Source organism: Peromyscus leucopus, chromosome 8b (assembly GCF_004664715.2).
Source record: "Peromyscus leucopus breed LL Stock chromosome 8b, UCI_PerLeu_2.1, whole genome shotgun sequence".
In the NCBI taxonomy this organism is placed as follows: Eukaryota; Metazoa; Chordata; class Mammalia; order Rodentia; family Cricetidae; genus Peromyscus; species Peromyscus leucopus.
In genome coordinates, this window is record NC_051086.1 from 45513286 (window position 1) to 45532873 (window position 19588).

General features: G+C 48.5%; 1 protein-coding gene across 6 annotated transcripts; it reads left to right on the forward strand.

Annotated features, from left to right (window-relative positions):
- The first annotated feature begins 102 nt into the window (after nucleotides 1–102).
- LOC114688985 (membrane magnesium transporter 1-like) lies at nucleotides 103–15048 on the forward strand. 6 transcript variants are annotated; one of them, XM_028863439.2, is made up of 5 exons: nucleotides 103–310; nucleotides 5837–5993; nucleotides 12216–12309; nucleotides 12496–12597; nucleotides 13206–15048. In XM_028863439.2, the coding sequence occupies exon 5, from the start codon at nucleotides 13392–13394 to the stop codon at nucleotides 13758–13760; it is 369 nt and encodes a 122-aa protein (XP_028719272.1). In that variant the 5' UTR covers nucleotides 103–310; nucleotides 5837–5993; nucleotides 12216–12309; nucleotides 12496–12597; nucleotides 13206–13391; the 3' UTR covers nucleotides 13761–15048. The 6 variants fall into 6 exon arrangements, with proteins under 6 accessions (XP_028719272.1, XP_028719273.1, XP_028719270.1 ...); XM_028863440.2 differs by lacking the exons at nucleotides 12216–12309; nucleotides 12496–12597 and adding an exon at nucleotides 7407–7521; XM_028863437.2 differs by lacking the exon at nucleotides 12496–12597.
- The last annotated feature ends 4540 nt before the right edge of the window (nucleotides 15049–19588 follow it).

Sequence of the window (19588 nt, forward strand, 5' to 3'; positions counted from 1 at the left end):
TCCTCGCTGCCCCGGCGCGCTCTCCGGCGCTCGCCGCCAGCCCGTCGGCCCCGCCCCGCCCCGCCGGCTGCCCGCCCTCGCGCCGCCGCCGCCGCCGCCGCCGCCGCGTGTCTCCCGCCCTCCCCGGCGCCCGCTCCTTCCCGCCGCGCGGCTCTGGGCTGGGGGTGCCCGGCGCCCCCGCCCTGCATTGTCCCCGGTGCAGCGCCCCCTGCCGGCCACCGTGCTGCGCTTTTTGGGGCCCGCGGCGCCCTGGCAAAGGCCGTTGAGCCCAGCCCTGAGTTCCCCGACGCTTCCATGACCGCGCGCGTGGGTGAGGCCCGGGGGTGGTGTGGCGGTGGGAGGAGGAGGAGGAGGAGGAGGAGGAGGTCGGTGCGCCGAGCGAGAGGGGGAAACTTTGGAACTTGGAGACCCTGTCCGCCCCCGAGTCTGGTTTTTCTCCGAGTGGGCTCCGCAGAGAACCAGTACTGCGGATTGTCCAAGGTGCTGGTTGGAAGCGCAGCATCGCAGGCCTTGGCTCCATGCCCGCTGAACGAGTCTCTTCTCTGGGCCTCTGGAAATGTGCATTTAGCTGGCATCTTGGGTGGTTCCGATGCTCACTCCTTGGAGCCCCGGTGGCTTTCAGGATGCGGGTCGTTGATGATGGCTGGTGCACGGACTCAGACCCGGATACTCTGAACTGTTTTTTTTTTTTTTTTTTTTTGTAAACTCTGCATTCTTGTTCTCCCTCTGCTGCGAGGAGACCTTTAGGTCGTCCTGCTCCTACAAAGCGGAAATGTGGCTTCTAGTTGTACGTTCCTGTTGCCCGGGTTTTTTCTGCCAACCGCCAACCCATGGTGCTTGAATAAGGCACTTTAGCAGGCCGGTGGCTGCCCTGTTCTTAGGTGTAGAAGGGTCAGCAGTTTTGTTAGCGCTTTGGCAAGAGGGCTGGAGTCTACCACCTGCTGAGCCATAACAAGGAAAGCCTTCGGCTGCGCTCTCTTCTCTGCCTCTCTGTCTCCGTTTCTGTTTATGTCTCTCTCCCTCTCCCCCCACCTCCCTCCTGGTTTTTTGTTTGACAAGGTTTCACACTGGTCTGAACGCCCTAAGGAGGCTCCTTTGCCTGGCAGGAACCCACCTATCTTCCACATTCTTAGCCCAGGATTGTTAGGTGGATGCTACCACACTCGAGGTTTTTGTTTTGTTTTGTTTTTTTGTTTATAAGACAGGTTACATGATGTATCTCTGGCTAACCTTGACCTTTTTGTGTAGACCAGGCTGGCCTTGACATAGATCCACTTGACTGCCTTCCGAGTGCTTCGGTTAAAGGTGTGGGGCTGGAGCTGGAGAGATGGCTCAGTGGTTAAGAGCACTGACGGGTCTCATAGAGGACACAGGTTCGGTTCCCAGCACCCATGTGGTCAGCTCACAGCTGTCTGTAATTCCAAGATCTGGAATACGTGCAGGCAAAACACCAGTGCACATAAAATAAAAATTATAAAGGTATGGGGCATTTTTATTTTTAAATCTAAATCTAAATTTAATTAATAATTAATTTTTGGATTTTTTTTGAGACAGGGTTTCTCTGTGTAGCTCTAGCTGTCCTGGAACTCACTCTGCACACCAGGCTTGAACTCAGAGGTCTGCCTGCCTCTGACACCATCCCCTCAACCCCAAACGCTGGGATTAAAGGTGTGAGCCATTAACCGCCCGTATAAATTTAAGTTTAAAATTTAAACCAATTAAAAAATTTATTCTTTTAAAAAATAGGTTATGGATATCAAACTCAGGTCCTGCTTGTAACCACTTTACTGACTGAGCTGTTTCTCAGTCCAGTGGAAACTTTTTTGGGAAAAATTATGTAACGACACTTGTTATTTGGGACCATCCTCTGGGTTTGGCTCAAGGGGAGAGAGACCTAGCTTGGTTCTGAGTTTATAGCGAAATAGCCGGTGGGTGTTGATGGATGGAAAATGACCCAGTGGAATCACCCCGGATTAGGGGATTCTGGCTAAACTAGCCTCACAGAATTGCTGAAGACAGAGTGAGTCAACATCCCCTGTAGGCTGGTAGAGAATGAAAAACCTCATCAAACATGGCAGGTGACCAGCCAGCCATCCGGAGTTCTTCCTAAACTGACTTGAGAAAACGCTTTGCTGAAGCTGGATGCTCCAAGGGTGTGCATGGATGGGCCTGGAAGAGGGTTCAGGAGCCTGGCAGGTTTGGCCAAGCAGACTCTCCTTGGTAGATGAACTCAAGCAGAGGTGTGGTGGAAGTGAGAGTTCTCTTCCTTCTTCTCAGAGGTGTCTGTCTTCTCTGCCAAGGAGGAGGCCTTGGGTCTCCCCAGATTCCTTTTGCCCACTCTCAGATGTTCTTTGAGAACACTACTCTGGCTCCACGGCTTCTCAAGGCATTCAAAACTACTTGTGCTTTTGTGTGCAGAACACACCTATTGGTGTCTTGAGAATCCTGTTTGGGAAACACCCCTGTGTCTCGTCTCTGGCCTGCATGACCACCCAGGATAGTAGCTGTGAAGGACCCTGCTGTGGGATGTTCTGTATGGCAAATGTGTTGCTCTGATTGGTCAATAAATAAAACACTGATTGGCCAGTGGCCAGGTAGGGAGTATAGGAGAAAAGAAAGAACAGGAAGGCAGAGGGAGTCACTGCCAGCCACTGCCATGACAAGCACCATGTGAAGATACCGGTAAGCCACGAGCCACGTGGCAAGGTATAGATTTATGGAAATGGATTAATTTAAGTTATAAGAACAGTTAGCAAGAAGCCTGCCACAGCCATACAGTTTGTAACCAATATAAGTCTCTGTGTTTACTTGGTTGGGTCTGAGCGGCTGTGGGACTGGTGGGTGACAAAGATTTGTCCTGACTGTGGGCAAGGCAGGAAAACTCTAGTTACAGGACCCCTGCTGATGGGGCCCCTTTGGGGAGGGAGCACATACCACCTACCAGGAGACAGATCCTACAGTCTGGACCAGCAGGTTGACCTGCTTGAGGATGTGTGATTGGGGCAGATGCGGTCTCACCTAGGATCTGAGGTCATTCTTTCTCTGAATCCATCCTTTTGTTTGTTTGTTTGTTTTCTCTCCCAGTTTTTCTCTTTCTGGGCTTGTTCTCAGAAATGACCGTTCAGATCTCCCATTTATTAAGAGACAAGTTGAGTTCGGTGCCCCACATCCCTCCTTCCATTTCAGCCAAGCTTTTAAGAAATGCTTCGCACTTACTGTTACAATGTCTTCACCTCCATTCATTCTTCTTCCACTACAGTCTGGCTCCTGGCCACACCACATCATTGAGATGTGTCTTGCCAGTGACCTAGTTGCTAAATTCAGTGGCTACTTTTCGTCTTCATCTTACTAAGACGCAGCATCTGATCCTGTTGCCTACTCAGTTGTGGTAGAAACCACCTTCTAGTCTGGCATGCCAGTGTCCCCCTGTAATGCCAGCACTCGGGAGATTGAGGCAGGAGGATAGCAAGTTTGAGGCTACCTAGTGAATGAACTCCAGGACAACCTGGGCTGTAGAGGAAGACTGAAGAGGAACTGCCCTGTGGATTTCCTCTTGAAGTGCTGGAGACGGAACCCAGCGTCTGTGTGTGTTTCCTTCCCCAGGCCTTTGCAGCCCTCTTTCTTGTTGGCACACAGGTACCGTCTGGATCCTCACTGTAGGCTTTGCTTTTTATACTCGTGGCTTTTACACCGGGCACACACGGATGGCTCTGGGTCTTTCTAGTTTATGAGGCTAATAACCCAACTTGCCGTTGGTTCATGGTTACTGGCAGAAGACACAGACTTTGAGATTAGAGACCCAGGGCCTTACTGCTCCGGCAGAGCAAGTAGCAGGAGCGTCAGCGTGTGTGCGTAAGTTCTTCTTGCCTCCAAGTCCTGCAGGGCCAGCGTGATGGGCCCAGATGGATGCTTCACATGCAGATGGTTTGTGTCATAGCTGAGAAACATGGAGATTGGGGGGTGGAGGGGACATCTACCGCTTATAAAGGAAGCAGTAAATAAGACTGCTCTTCATCCTAGAGGGAGGTAGTACATCATCCTTCAAGGTTGCTTGTTGTAAGTACAACACTGAGACGAGGCTCAGGTAAAAAGAGGCAAAGTCTTTCCATTCACAAGATGTGAGAGAGTGCCAGGTTCCTGGAGGACTGTCTTTCAACAGCAGGCCCTTCACCCTCTTCCAAACAAGTGTGTCCTCTCCCAGAACTGCTGCTCACGTGGCGCACTCGGGTTTCTGCCCGATGTCTGGGACAGGCCAGAGACCCAGGAGTGAGTGTGCATTCGATCATCCCCTTCAGTGCCTGTACCTACCTAACCAAGTCTGCTCACGGCGACACCAAGGCCGGCGGCTCCCATCTGCTGCCGGTTCTCTGGTTCTCCACATGCTGTGTTTTGGGTTGTGACGTTTGCATATATTGTGGCGCTTCATCCTTTCAGCAGCTGTGAGGTTAGCTTTGTCCCAGGTGGAAAAATGGGATCTTAGCCAGGTTAAGTGATTGCCCAAGGTCATACAGACAGTGAAGGGCAGAGCACGATCGTCGAACTTCGGTCTGTCTGGAAGCCTGTGTTGTTAGTACTTCACACCATTGGTCCTCCTTTTAGAATACATCCCTGTCTGATAGACTGCTACTGCCTTGGTGGAGGATCTGCCCATTTGACCCTATTCTCTTTTTTTTCTTTTTCTCTGCGTTAGTCAGCTTTTCTTAACTATCACAAGTATCTGAGAGAGCCAACTTACCAAAAAAAAAAAAAAAAAAAAAAAAAAAAGGCTTATTTGGCTCATGACTTTATTTACTTTTGTCTTATTAAAAAAGGTGTGTGTGTGTGTGTGTGTGTGTGTGTGTGTGTGTGTGTGTGTGTGTGTATCTGTGTATAGGTATGTGCACCCAAATGCAGTTGCCCTTGGAGGCCAAAAGGGGCATCAGGTTTCCTGCAGCTGGAGTTAAAGGTGGTTATGAGTCACCACGGTGGGCGTGGGAACTAAATGTGTCCTTTGCAAAAGCAGTATGCACTCAGCTGCTAAGCATCTCTCTAGGCCCCGTTTTTATTTTAAAATACATCTTTTCTTCCTTCCAGACCATGTCTCACTACGTAGCTCAGCCTGGGCTCGAACCTACAATCCTTCTGCTTTAGTCTCACAAATGCTGGGATTATAGGTGTGAGTCAACACATCCAGCACATTCATAATTTTAGAGGTTTTCAGCTCATGGTCAGGGAAACTCAGAGTTTTGTTTTTTTGTTTTTATTTTTGTTTTTCGAGACAGGGATTCTCTGTAGTTTTGGCGCCTGCCCTGGATCTTGCTCTGTAGACCAGGCTGGCCTCGAACTCACAGAGATCCACCTGGCTCTGCTTCCTGAGTGCTGGGATTAAAGGCGTCCGCCACCTTTAATCCACCGCCTGGCTCAGGTGTTCACCTTGGGTATACTGAAGTCCCTCTGCCTGCACCAGATGCTGTTGTACTACAGCTGTCGTTAGTGGTGGCCATTGTCCACCAGTGCTTGCATAGTACGGGCCAGAAACACCGGGAGAGCTCACTAAGTTGTTGAACGACACCCTGCTTTCAGGTCTGCCATGCTTCCAACAGCTGGGAGTTAGTTTCTTGTTGCTGTGACAGATTTCATGACAAAGGCAACTTCAGGGGAGAGGGTTTGAGGCCGAGAAGCATGGTGATTGGAGTGTGAGGTGGCTGGTCACATTGTGTCAGCTTTCAGGAAGGAGAGAGAGAGAGAGAGAGAGAGAGAGAGAGAGAGAGAGAGAGAGAGAGAGAGAGAGAGAAAAGAAGAAGAATGCTGATGCCCAGCGGACTTTATTTTGTTTCTTCCTTTTTATTCTGTGCAGGACTCCAGCCTATATGATGGTGCTGCCCAGAGATGTGTTTCCTAGGAGATTCTGGATCCAATCAAGTTGATAAGGAGGATTAGCCATCCATGGGCTCTTGCTACCGTGGACTGACCTGTTCTGCCTCGCCTTCCCTCCCATGATGCACTCTGGAACTGTGAGTCCACACAGATCTTCCCGGCTTCCGTTGTTTCTGGCTGGTGTGGTCACAGTGCATAAGTAACCGAGGGCGTTTGCATGGAGGAGTTGAAGATGCTTAGGCTGCGGCTGCCAGTCAGCTCGGGTCCGGGACCACACTGGAACTAGAGGAGCCGGGATGTGGGAGAAAGCCAGGGCAAGCCTTTCTCTCCTCAGTCTCGTGATCATTTCTGGACTGAGACGACTTTAGTGCTGACCTTTAGTGGACATCAGTCCCTCCGCCCCCAAACAACAAAGGGTTTCTTCTGTCTCTTGCTTGTCAACGACCTTCTGCATGGTCAAATTTTAGCCAATCTCTTTAGTTTGAACTCTCTCCTAGGCCCATCTGTGTATTTCCTGGTAAGATCCAGTTTTAGCAAAGAACTCCGCGCCAAGGTCGTTTGTCCAGAACCCTCTGTCTTCATTATCTGATTGCTCCCAGGATCAGGCTTTTTTGATCTGCTCCAAGCCCCAGGTGGCGCTTGTTCATGCTGCCTTGTCTTCAGTAAGAATCCTGTCAGGTCAGTTTAGCCAGACTCCCTGTTCCTTTTCCTATTTCCTCTTGGTAATTTTCCACCCACTGACTCCTGCCCTTGCCCGTGGCTCTAAATTCCCCTATCTGCGCTGTACTGGGGTTGAGCTCTATCTCTCTCTGCACTGAAAGTTTGTTGTCGTGGTTCCTGATTTGGGGACATGATCTTGAATAAGGTTTTCTTGTGCTGCTATTACAAGTATTGAACCTTTTTTTTTCTTTGACAGGTTCATTTTCTCTTTAGAGGAAGACTTGTCTCTTTTCTAGGGTGTCCATGGTAATCCAGCTATTGCCTTTCCAGGGTGTCTGTCTACAGTAGCCCAGCCATTTCTCTATCACGTTTCTGGTACCTGGTACCTTCTTTCCATAGGCAAACTGCTTTAGGGTCCCTTATTTGTTGTTTTTCTCCTGGCGGTGACACAGTGCCTGCCACAGGCAGTTTGACGAAGGAAGAGATCATTTTGGCTCACAGTCTGAGGGTGTAGTCTGTCATGGTGGCAGAGTCATAGCCACATGAAGTCATATCACATCTGTCATCAGGAAGCAGATAGTAGTCACTGGCATTTCACTTGATTTTTTTGTTTTTGTTTTTTTTCCCCCTTAGATTTTTGGCTGGGTGTGACAGTACATCCCTTTAATCCCAGCACTCGGGAGGCAGAGGCAGGTGGACTCTCTGAGTTCCAGGCCAGCCAGAGCTGCATAAGAGAGAGACAGGGTTTCTCTGTGTAGCCCTGGCTGTCCTGGAACTTGCTCTGTAGACCAGGCTGTCCTTGAATTCAGAGATCCACCTGCCTCTGCCTTCTGAATACTGGGATTGAAGATGTGCACCATCACTGCCCAGCAGATTTTCTTTTTATTCAGGCTAGGCCTTCGGCCCGTAGAATGGTTCCATTCACATTTGGGATGGATCTTCCAACCTCGGCTAACCCAATCTAGAAAACTTTCTCAGAGACACGCCCAGAGCTTTGTCTCCCAGGTGAGTTTCGGTCTGGCAAGTTCACAGTCGATACTAACCACCACAGTCCCTAAACAAAGGCATATACCAGGGACAGATGTAAAGAAACCCCTGTTGGTTAGCTGAAGTTTGGGTCATCCGAGCCAACTACTTGTGCAACATCCTAATTAATCAGCAATCTAGAAGCCTGAGGATACCTCAGACTTTTGCTGGTCCAAGTAGAATTCGCGCTCCAAGCCACACCCTGAATCTGGTGTTTATTAATCTTTGTTTCCCCTTTTATATTATTTTGAATTTACTCAAGTGGAAAATTTCAAACATTCACAGCTCAAGAGACTAGTCTGATCTTGCTTTATCCTACCTCCATCCTTTCTAACATTTCTATTTTGGTTGGTTGTTTATGGTGCTGGGTTGAACCTAGGGACCAATGCTTTCTGGGTAGGCTCTCTGTCCCTGAGTTATATGCCCAGGCTCCTATTTACACCTTTATTTTGAAGTAGTGTTTTTTGCCAAATTGCTGAGATTGGCCTTGACCTCCTCTGTGGCTTAGGTAGGCCTTGAACCTCTGGGATTGGGGGCCTCTGGGCCCGGCATAGTGGCTTCTACATCCTTTAGGCTGTGGTATTCTATGTATGTTTCTAAAGGGTGTCTATTCTTGCTTTGGGTTATTTTTAACTTTATAAAAATTCATCTTGCTGTATGAATTTTTTGTGGAGCAACTTTTTTCCCCCGTACTAATGTATCAGTAGAACCGTGTGTTGCGGTGTGTCGCCGTGATCATTCCCTTGGTGTCATGGCCGATTGCATGCCTATCCCTTGGCTTATTTTTCCGCTCGCTTGCTGATGCTGCTCAGTTTGTGGGTTTTTGCTGTTGTGAAGATCACTGCTCTGACTATTCTTTTTTTTTTTTTTAAAGAAAAGATTTAATTTTTAATTTAAATTATATGTAGGTGTGTGTGCACATGAGGGCATGCCTTGCAGGCCAGCGGCATAGGATCCCCAGAACTGGAGTTACAGACTGTTTTGAGCCGCCATGTGGGTGCTGGGGATCAGACCTGGGTCCTCTGGAAGAGTAGCCAGTGCTCTTAACTGCTGAGCCTTCTCTCCAGCCCCTGTGTGCTCATTTTAAAAAAGGGAAGAAAGAAGGAAAATCAACTGTGGACCTGGAGTGGAAGGCTGTGGACTGGACTGCCTCCTCCCAGCCGTCATTGCTGCAGCTGTAGCCCCCAGTGGGATGCTCTTTAGGGACTGACTTTTGGAAAGTAATTAGCTTTAGATGAAGTCCAGAGGTTTGAGCTCTTGGGAACATGGAGCTTGCTGCGTCCCCTCACATCTCCAAGGAAAGGCCCTTGCGGACACAGCGAGGAGGAAGCTGCTAGAGGCTGGGAAGAGTCCTTCCTAGAACTGCACCTTTAGCTTTTTAGCCTTCAGAACTGAGGGGATAATTTCCTGTTCTGCCACCCACCCTGCGGGCTTGTTAGCGTGCCAGAGCAGACTCGGTCAGCCTGGGATGTTGACTGCCTCTTCCTACTCCTGCCTGTTTCCTCTTCTGTTGAGTATCTGTAACTGTGTCTCTATTGGTTTGTTGGGTTAGTTTTGGGTCACAGCTGTAACAAAGTACCACAGTTTTGGTAGATTAAAACAACAGAACTTGCCAGGCATAGTGGCATACACCTTTCATCCCAGCACTTGGGAGGCAGAGACAGGTGGGTGCGTTTGAGGCCAGCCTGGTCTACAGAGTGAGGTCCAGGACAGGCAGGGCTACATAGTGAGACCCTGTCTCTAAGCAACAAGAATAACAACCATCAAACCAAACTAGCCAAACAAAAAACCTTACAACTAATTCTCAACAGCCATAAGGCATAACTAACTGAAGTTAACTGACAAACGGCTACATAAAAATATCATCTAGTCATGCAAGGCAAAAAAATTTTTTAATTGTGAAAAATACGGCATGACACAGCAAAAGGCCAATCAAATTAATTAGTACGCAGGATCATACTTTGTAATATAAATGACTTCCCTTTTTGTATTGTTTCAGTCTCATAAAAAGGTACAGAGAGGCCAGGCGGTGGTGGCACATGCCTTTAATCCCAGTGCTCAAGAGGCAGAGGCAGGCGGATATCTGTGAGTTCGAGGCCAACCTGGTCTACAGAGTCAGGTCTACAGGGCTACACAGAGAAACCCTGTCTTCAGAAACCAAAAAAACAAAGCCATAAAGGCAGGTATTTTCAGGCCTGTTTGTAGAGATTTGTACACGAGTGGTGTACATCAGTTGTGGGGCTGGAGCGAAGGCTCAGCAGCTAGAATTTGTTGCTCTTGCAAAGTTCACCCCAACCCCCCCCCCCCGACCCCCCCATTTGGTTTCCAGCACCCACATGGTGACTTACAGACAGCTGCAACTCCAGTTCCCAGGGATTGGATGCCCTCTTCTGGCCTCAGTGGGCATTGCGCTCACATACACAAATCTGTACCCATCTGTACACATACACAAACTCATCTGTACACATGAAAAACAAAAATCTTTTAAAAAGTCACTTATTCAGATCCAGATTGCTCCACTCAGCAGGGACACTCCAGGATCAACAGTGAATCCTTATCTCACAGAAACTCCAGCAGTTATTTCCACAATTTTTTTTCCAATTGTGTTTCAAATGAATCTTTGTCGATAACACGTAACACCTTGAATTTCATCACAACCAAGTTGTTTTCCAATAACCACCTTTATTTAGTTTCTAGAGCTTGCTTGTGTATTTTTCTGAGCACAGAGACTAAAACTTCATATTGGTAGCTGTCGGCAAATCTGGAGTTCATTGGGACTACAAGCCAAACCCAGACACTTGTCTCAAAGCTTTCCACGGAGTGTGAGAGAACCCCCCATTGGCCATAGTCAGGAAAGCTGTTCAGGAGAGCAACACAGTGCCGCTAGGTGTCTAGGAGAGAGAGCAAATTATTGGTACCCCAAGGCTTGGCTGGATGTTCCTACTTCCTGTTTTCATCGGGCTCAAAGCAATCCTCACCAGTTAGTCCATTTCCTGGAAATAATATCCTCCTGAGAATCTATTTCATCACCCTTGAAAAGAACAAGAATTGCCCAGGTGCCGACAAATATTATCTTGCATCAGGCAAATTATAAAAAAAAATAATAATAATAATCTAGTTTCTGTGCAGAAATTGCAGGGAATCTGTAACAATTAGCTCAGAAAGTTTGTTCTTTACAGCATGGTAAAACAAAATAAGCAAACAAAAAAAGACTTAGTTCCAGTCTCGGAGAAGAGAAATCTTAGGAACCTTAGCGAGGAGTGGCGTACAGCGCTGCGGGTCACTTCCCTGGTTGTCACACAGTCGTACTGCATTGCAAGGGAGGCGGTGTTTCTTTGGGAGTTGCCCTGGCTTTGCCAGGCAGTGCGGTCTCTCCGGAGATCATCCTCCTGTTCTGGGAATGGCTCAGCCCAGAGCTCAAGGACACATCACGCCCTTCTCTCTAGCACCTCCGCCATTCTGTCAGGAATTTTGTGATCCAAAACTACCGGCAATCCCCCGAGCTTTGTAGGCGATAAAGAGACTGAACACGCTACTTCAGTGCATTGGATATCCAGCTGACAGATAGCCTGACCGTTTCTCCCTTATCTGGAACAATTGTTCCTAGTGGGGAGGGGGGTGAGTTCGTGCCCAAGGTTTCCAAACTTTCCTCCAAATCACGTAGCAAGCGAGAAAGTCACAGAGCTGGAGGTTTTGCCCTGTCTTTGGAGAACAGTGAACATGGGCTGTGAGCATCAGTTGTGGGACTGGGGAGACGGCTCAGTTGTTAGAGCACTTGGTGCATGTGCAGAGGTCTCAGTTCTATTCCCAGAACCCACATGTGGCTCACAGCCTCCTGTAACTCCAGTTACAGTTTCTAACGCTAGGAGACATTAAAACATTTTGTTACACTTATTTATTTATGTGTGTTGCCATGATATCTGTGTGGAGAGACTTTTTTTTTTTTTTTTTTTTTTTGAAATAGAGTCTCTCTACGTAGCCCTGGCTGTCCTGGATCTCACTCTGTAGACCAGGCTGGCCACGAACTCACAGAGATTCTCCTGCTTCTGTCTCCCAAGTGCTGAGATGAAAGGTGTGTGTCATCTTGCCCGGCTGGCAAGACATTTTTTTACTGTTATGACTGGGGCTGGAGTGCTCCCGGTATCAGATGTGTAGAAGCCAGAGGTGTTTGTTACTAAACATCCTGCCATGCACTGTACACCCTCCTCTCTGTAAAATAAAGTAAAAAATAAGGAGGAACTATGCAGTCTAACGTGTCCATGGCGTCAAAATGAAAAAGCCTAGATATGGGGGCTGCAGAGTTGGCTGTGCAGTTAAGAGCACTCGTTGCTCTTTCAAAGGACCCAGGTTCGATTCCCAGCACCCACATGGTAGCTCAAGACCATCTGTCTCTCCAGCTCCAGGCGATCTGACACCGTCTTCTGCTTTCCATGGACGCCAGGCATGTACAAGAGTTCATGTACATATATATGGGCAAAATAAAGAAATCTAAAGAAAACAAAACAAAAAAAAGCTTGACACAGAATTGAGAGTTACAGTGCAGTGCGAGACCAGTACGGACTCCAACCTCCCTTGCAGTGGACTGTGGGACTGGTTCTCATCAATGGTGTGTAACCTAAAATGAAATGTGCCACCCCCCCTCTAAGGATTCTCTTTCTCTTTCTTCTGGCAAGATGGAGGTGATGACTAGGGTCTGTGGGAGAGCCGCAGTTGGAGCCTGGACCCTGAGTCACCATCTGGGACAGCTACCATCCACTAGAAATAGAGGTGGCATTTTTAAAAAATTGTTTTTTGGTATTACGGCGTGCATGTGATGTGTATGTGTGTGTGCTGTTTACTTGTGTTATAGCACACATATGGAGGTCAGAGGACAACTTTTGGGAGTTGATTCTCCTTCCTCTTTGTTGAGGTGGGGAAGTGGGGGTCTCACATCTTTCATCCTGTGTATTCTAGGCTAGCTGGCCCTCAAGCTTACAGGCTTCCATCTTGCCATAGAGTGCTGAGACTACAATCTATGCTACTGAATCTGGCTTAAGAACAAGCCTCGTGGTGAGGGTGCGCACCTTTGATCCCGGCCCTCAGGAGGCAGGCAGATCTCTGAGTTCAAGGCCAACCTGTCTGGTCTATAGAGCGAGTTCCAGGACAGCCAGGGCTACACAGAGAAACTCTGTCTCCAGCAACCACAGGAGGGAAAAAGGCATGCACGTTACCTTTGTCCCTGAGGTTAGCCTAGGGTCGTTTCCAAGCTTGTCCCCAAGGGGCCATCCCCGCTCTATGTGACCCGGTTACACCATCAAGTTGGCCAACTCAATTGAGCCGCAGGAGATCCCGATATCGGTTCTGGCTCTTCCTGTGCTACAGTTTGGGTGTGCAGTGTTCCTGTCAGACTCATGTACTAAAGGCTTGGTTGCAGCCTGTGGCGCCATTGAGAAGTGGAAGAACCCTTCAGAGGTAGGACCAGCGGGATGTGGTGGTGAAGCATTTGTAATCTTAATACCCAGGAAGCCGAGACAGGAGGGTTGCCACACGTGTGAGGTCAACCTGGGCTACATGTGAGTGAGACACTGTCTGTAGTCACCGGAAAGAGGAAAGAGGTGGGCCTCGTGGGGACGGATAGTCACCGGGGGTGTGTCCTTGATCCTCTCTCTCTCTTTGCTCCCCAGTGGCTGTGAGCTGAACACACCTCTTCTGCTAAGGGCTCTTCTCATGATGCTGCTCCAGGCTTGACGCAACAGGACCAAATGAGCGTGGAAACTTGGAAACTGTGCACGGGGACGGATCGTTCCTGCTTGTAAGATATTTATTCCCGCGTGGAAGGATAGCGCCGGGGCTGCCCCTCCTTCTGAACCATGGTGCCGTGGCTGTGGAAGGGCCTGGTAGGCATCGGCCTCTTGGCCCTCGCCCACGCTGCCTTTTCAGCCGCACAGCATCATTCTCATATGCGACTAACGGAAAAGGAGTACAACTCGCTGCCTGCGGATATCGTTCTTCAGACACTTCTGGCCTTTGCGGTTACCTGTTACGGCGTAGTTCATACGGCAGGGGAGTTTAAAGACAGGGATGCCACTTCAGAACTAAAGAATAAGACGTTGGACGCCTTAAGGAATCGCCCGTCCTTTTATGTGTTTCATTATTCTGGTCGTGGACTGTTCCGGCCTTCAGATACATGTTCTTCGAACGTCGGCGCATTGTCTTCTGACATACGTTTGAAGTTTTGAAAGTTCAGATCACTGCGCTGCTTAGCCTTTTACCATTTAAGTAATAGGGCAGGGGCAGAATTAAGTCCTGGGATTTGGAATGTAAAACCACCTCCTACACGTCAGTATTTTTATTGATATTTTTCAAACTCAATTAAAAAAAAAAAAAACTATAACCAAAGAACAACAACAAAAAAAAGCAAAAGGTATTTATCTCGGGTATCCCGTCACAGCTGTAGGAAGCTGACTAACTGGGGAGGTATTTGTGGATGAGGCAAACATTTGAATCTCAGCCCAAGGAAAGCAGAGTGCCCTCGATAATGCAAGTGGACCTAACCCAGTCAAGGGGCTGAGTGGAACAGAGGCTTAGTAAGGAAGACACGCTCCTGCATGCTTGAGCTGAGACAGCAGTCTTTCTCTGGCTCCGTCCCCTAAACCCAACATCAGTCCTTGCGTGTTGAGCCTGCTGGCTCTCAGACTTGCGTGTAGGCTCCCCTGGGCTCTGCCTGGGGACTACAGTTTTGAGGGACGTGCAGGTTTTCCCAGTGCGCAGTCCAGCTCTTCATTGCGACTCTCACCATGGGCTCCTCCAGGCTCTCAGACTGATGATCTGGGGGCAGCTGTGAGCCGGGAGCTCAAAGATGGCGATGCTTTTCCATGCTGTGTCAGAGAAAGAGGCCAGCGTTCCCAGAATGGTGGAGATAAGTGGTAGAGAGTGCCTCGCCCCTGCCAGTCCAGCTGAAGAGGTGGAGAGAGCCTCACCCCTGCCAGTCCAGCTGAAGAGGTGGAGAGAGCCTCACCCCTGCGGGCAGTTCCATGTGCCGGTTGCTATGGTCTGGTCATCCACCGATTTCTCTTTTGTGCTTGTGGTTCCTTCCGTATGCGATTCTGCCGTTTGCAAATGTGTTAGTGTTTGTCAGAGGACAAGAATCAACAAGGTGTGTGTGTGTGTGTGTGTGTGTGTGTGTGTGTGTGTGTGTGTGTGTGTGTGTGTGTGTGTGTATAAAACTGTGCCCTGGTGTCTACAGAGGACTGATTCTACAACCGTCTACAGGAACCCAAATCCTCCGATGCTCCAGTAGGTTTTAGAAAATGACGTAGTGCTTGCATCTAACCTAACCTCTCATATAATATACTTTTAGTCACCTCTAGATTACACATAATACCTAATACCATGTAAATTCTGTAAAGAGTTGTCATACTGGATTGTTTAGGGAATAATGATAAGAAAATGTCTGCATATGTTCAGTCCAGATGGAATTCTCCACCCTCCCCCACAACCCCACTAAAAAATTTTTTTTGGTTAGTAGTTGGTTGTGTCTGTGTTTGGTTTGTTTACTTGTCCTTATGGTCTACTTCTACAAGAATGTCACCTCCCTGAGAGCGGATCCTGTTTGTCTTGGTTCCTTGTGGGGTCCCTCATGCCCGTCAGAGTGCCTCATGTGCCTTTGCTTGTGGTATGCTAGAGGGGGAAGGTGTGTGTGTGTGTGTGTGTGAGAGAGAGAGAGACAGAGACAGAGACAGACAGACAGACAGACAGACAGAGACAGACAGATAGAGAGAGACTGACCTGGAACTCAGTATAGAGCAGGTTGGTCTTGAATTCACATGGATCCATCTGCCTCTGCCTCAATTAATGGGATCAAAGGTGTACACCACCATACTTATCTTTTTTAAAAAATACATATTTATCAACAAAAGCTCAGTTTACTCTGTGAACCCCAATTTCAAGACTCCATCTTCCCATTCTAGGACACCTGTCTTGGTTACTTTTCTGTTGTTGCGGCAGGCCACCATGGCCAAGGCAACTTATCAGAGGGTTCGAGTACATGATGGCAGAGCAAAGGCATGGTGGAGTGGTGGCATGGATGGCTGAGTGTTAACATCATGACCCGCAAGTAGAAGGCAGAGAGAGGGAGAGAGAGAGGGAGAGACTGGGATGGTGCAAATATTTCAAAACTCAAAGCCACTGCTAGCGACACGCCTCCTCCAAGGCCACACCTCCTAATCCTTCCCACATGGTTTTACTGGGGATCAAGTAGTCACACTTAGAAGCCGAAGGAGGCCATTCTTAGTCAAGCCACCACAGGATCTAACGCCAGTTGGGCTCAGTTGCCTCTTGGGGGCCGGTCTAGACTGCCTGTGTGTAGTGGGTGCACATTCCTGTCCTTTGGCGGGAGGCGTCTCTGACTCCATCAGTGCAGAACGGAAGCTGTGTTGGTTCTGCCCACTTGTGTCTTGTTTCCCCTCCCCCAGGCTTTTCCTGGTCTCCACTCAAGGCCTGTCAGTTCTACATTCTCTGCATCTCGGTGGGACTCTGCCTCCATCCAGGCAACCCTTGCTTTAGTACAAGGCTGTATCACTTAACATCTCACAGACATAACCTGTGTTAGGAGTACGGTCCTCCTCTCCTCCCTTAGCGTACAGTCCTTTTAATTACGACCACGCCTGCGCTAGAATGGGCTTCCTGTTGCACAGCATTGCCGCATAGGTCTTGACGTCAGCCTTTCAGCCCCTGGATACCGTGAATACAAAATTAAGCCCAAATGCTCTTCACTGGAGGGCCTCCACCACCGAGGGCCTCCCCACTTCCCCAGCTTCCTCTCCATCCCTTGCTCGGTGAACTCCACGTCTTCAGAACACTTGCCCGGTGCTCAGGGTGCCCAGCCGTGTCTGCCGCTTCCTCTTCACAGAACGCCTCTTGTGATGGTTTTTAGTTTTAAATGCTCACTTGCCAAGAACTAGAATCGCCTGGGGAGAGAGTCTCAATGGGATAATTGCCTTTATCAGACTTGTCTGGTGGGGGGATGGTCTCGATTGTTAACTGAGGTAGGAAGACACCCCACTATTGGGGGTACCATTTCAGGGGCTCCTGGATGACACAGGACAGGAGGAGGGTAGAGAGGGAAGGCAGGCAGCATGGGCGTATTTATTTCTCCCTGTCTCTGGCTGTGGTTGTGATGGGAGGGTGTGCTACCTCTACTCCACTGCATTGGGTTGTGACTGAAATTGTGAGCCAAATAAGCCCTTTGTCTCCTCAGCTGCTTTGTGTCAGGACGTTTTCTCATAGCAATGGAAAGGAGACTAGAGCACTCTGTTGACTCCTTAGGGCTGTGATAAAGTGCCACAGACTGGGTGACAAGAAACAGGAATTGGTTTTCTATAGTTCTGGAGGCTTGGAGTCAAGATGGAGGGTGCCTTCTGGCTTGGGTGCCTTCCTCCAAGGACTCTCTTTGGCTTGTAGGCGGCTGTCTCCTTGTGTCTTCACGTAGACCTCCCTTTGTGTATTTGTGCCCTGTTGTCCTCTTCATAAGGATCCTGCCTTTCCCAGTGACCTCATTTCAGCATAATTGTGTCTCTAAAGACCTCATAATCTTAGGTTCTAGGGACTGGACTGCAACATGTGATTGTGGGGGACCTCTATACAGTCTGTAAAAAAAAAAAAAAAAAAAAAAAAAGCAGTTCTCGTAGGCAAATATATTCAGCCCATCCTCACAGCCACAGATGTCCTAACTCTTGGCCACATCAACTGTAAGTCTAAATCATCTAAATCATGCGTTGGGTAAACTCCACGTATGAATCTACCTGAGTGAAAGTTTCTCTCCAGCTGTGTACCTGTGAAACTAGACTACACGTTACATGCTTCCAAAATAAACTAGTGGGGCAAATATGACCTGGACTTCCTCAGTCCAAAGAGTAGGGTAATGGAGAAAGATCACATTAGGACCCCTAAATGTATGGATTTTGGGGAGTTCAGAGTCAGTCCACAACAACTCCCCTTCGTGAACCTGGAAAATGACACCCACAACTGAAGACCCGATTGGCTTGCCTCAGCATTCCTTCATGCTTTATTGTCTCCCAACCCATATTCACCTCCACCAAGTTCCCTGTTACACTTGAGTGCGTGGCTGTCTCCTCTGCCAACACCTGACACACAAGTACACTTTCAGAATACACTGGTCCTCCTTATCCACTGGGAACCCATCCAAGGCCTAGAGTAGATGGCTGTAAAGTACTGAATCCATTAAATAATGTTTTTTTCCAGTCTGATAACCCAGACAGCCATTAAGAGATTAACAGGTAGAAAGCATACTGCTTGGATACTCAGGATAAAAAGATAATTTACAGAATGCCAGCACTAGATTTCATGATGTTCTGAACGGCATGCAGTTTAAAACTTAGCCACTGTTTGCTTCTAGAATTTTCCCCATAACTTTTTTTTTTCCAACTGCAATCAACACTAGGTAACTGAGACTATGGAGAGAAGAACCGTAACGAGGGGATACTGCTGTATGTTCCAAGAGTGGAAACACAAATAAACCCCATGGAAGGGGGGCTCTGTTGTTTTGTGCACTGCTGTGTCTTTAGAACCTAAAACAGTGCCTGGTACATAGCAGATAGTCCCCAAATATTTACTGAATTGGTAAGTGAATATAATAAATACACACACACATACTAAGCATTTATCATACATGTACAGTCTAGATTCTTGAGTGTCAAGCAGCCTATGAATCTGTGTTGTTGTTTTTCCAACTGAGTGCAAGAGAAGATTAATCCTCTCCTCCTGAATGGCCAGAGACTGGCTGAGCCACCGTCACATGCCTCTGGATTCCCCAGATGACTCACAGGAGAGCTTTGTTTGAGAGGAGTGGGACGAAATGATGGTTGACAAAAATAACCGTGGGTCCTGGAAGGCGGCATCGAGCTCTGCTGGTGATGAGAACAATAGAGGTGAATGTAAAGGTTTCTCCAAGGCGGGGCCAGATAGCTGTCGTCCTATCGTGGTGGGCTACAGTTGCTCACATATTCAAAGGACTTAGACAGGATAAGTGACATCAGATTGCCATTGTTCCTAAGCAGGCAGCTGCTCTTAGATGATGCTCTTAGATGCTCTTAGATTTCTTATAAGCTCTGAAGGAAGCAGCTGGGAGGGTGCATTGTGAAGGTGGTAATTCCATGTGTTTGTCTTTTTCCTCGTATAAAAGGCTTTCCCAGCAAGCGTAGTGCACACGCCTGTGATCCAGCGCTCAGAAAACAAAAGCTGGAGGCCCGCTTCAGGCTGTGAGGCCAGCCTGGTCTACATAGTGAGTTCAAGGCCAGCCAGAACGACACAGGAAAATAATGCTCCTGCCCCCACCCAGACGCAGCTGTCCCAGACACATTTTCTCTCATTTGATAACCATGCCCACCAGGACAGAAGGGCACCTTTACAGAAGAAACATTCTGAAAGAATCTCAGACTTGCTTCCTGCGTCATTTCCTGTGTGGCGGAGCGCAGCTGGGATCAGCAGTGTATTGCCGTGAGTGTGATGTGCAAACTCTGGGCCCTGCCCAGATCTGCCTGATCAAACCGGGGTAGCCTAGGAGTCTGTTGTATAAGACTAGGTGGTCCAAATGCATACCCAACTTTGAGAACCCTTGGGTTCACAGGAGGCAAAGTACAAGCCTTGAGGGAGAACCTGGGGATGTCCAATCCTATTCTTCACTGGCGCCCTGGTGTTCAGGACTGACATTTTCTCACAGGACCATCCATTAAGTTATCTACATTTCCCTTCACACCTACAAAGTCCAGCGAGCTCTGTGATAGCCACATCTCCAGCTGCTCTCATGCCTCTCCTCAAGCCATGTTGGCCTTTGGTTTCTTAGGCACGGCGAGCTGTCTTCTGTGTCTGGGCTTTTGCATGTGTTTCCTGTGTCAGAAGTTACCATTGCTCCTGGCTTGGTATTTCTCACTGTGAGTCTTCCTTGGTTCTGGCAGGTCTGTGTATCCTCAGCATGACATTGACACTTTCTGAGGTCACTTTGTTAACTAGGAAGTAGATGGCTGGCGAGCAGCTAGCTGCCTTTCTT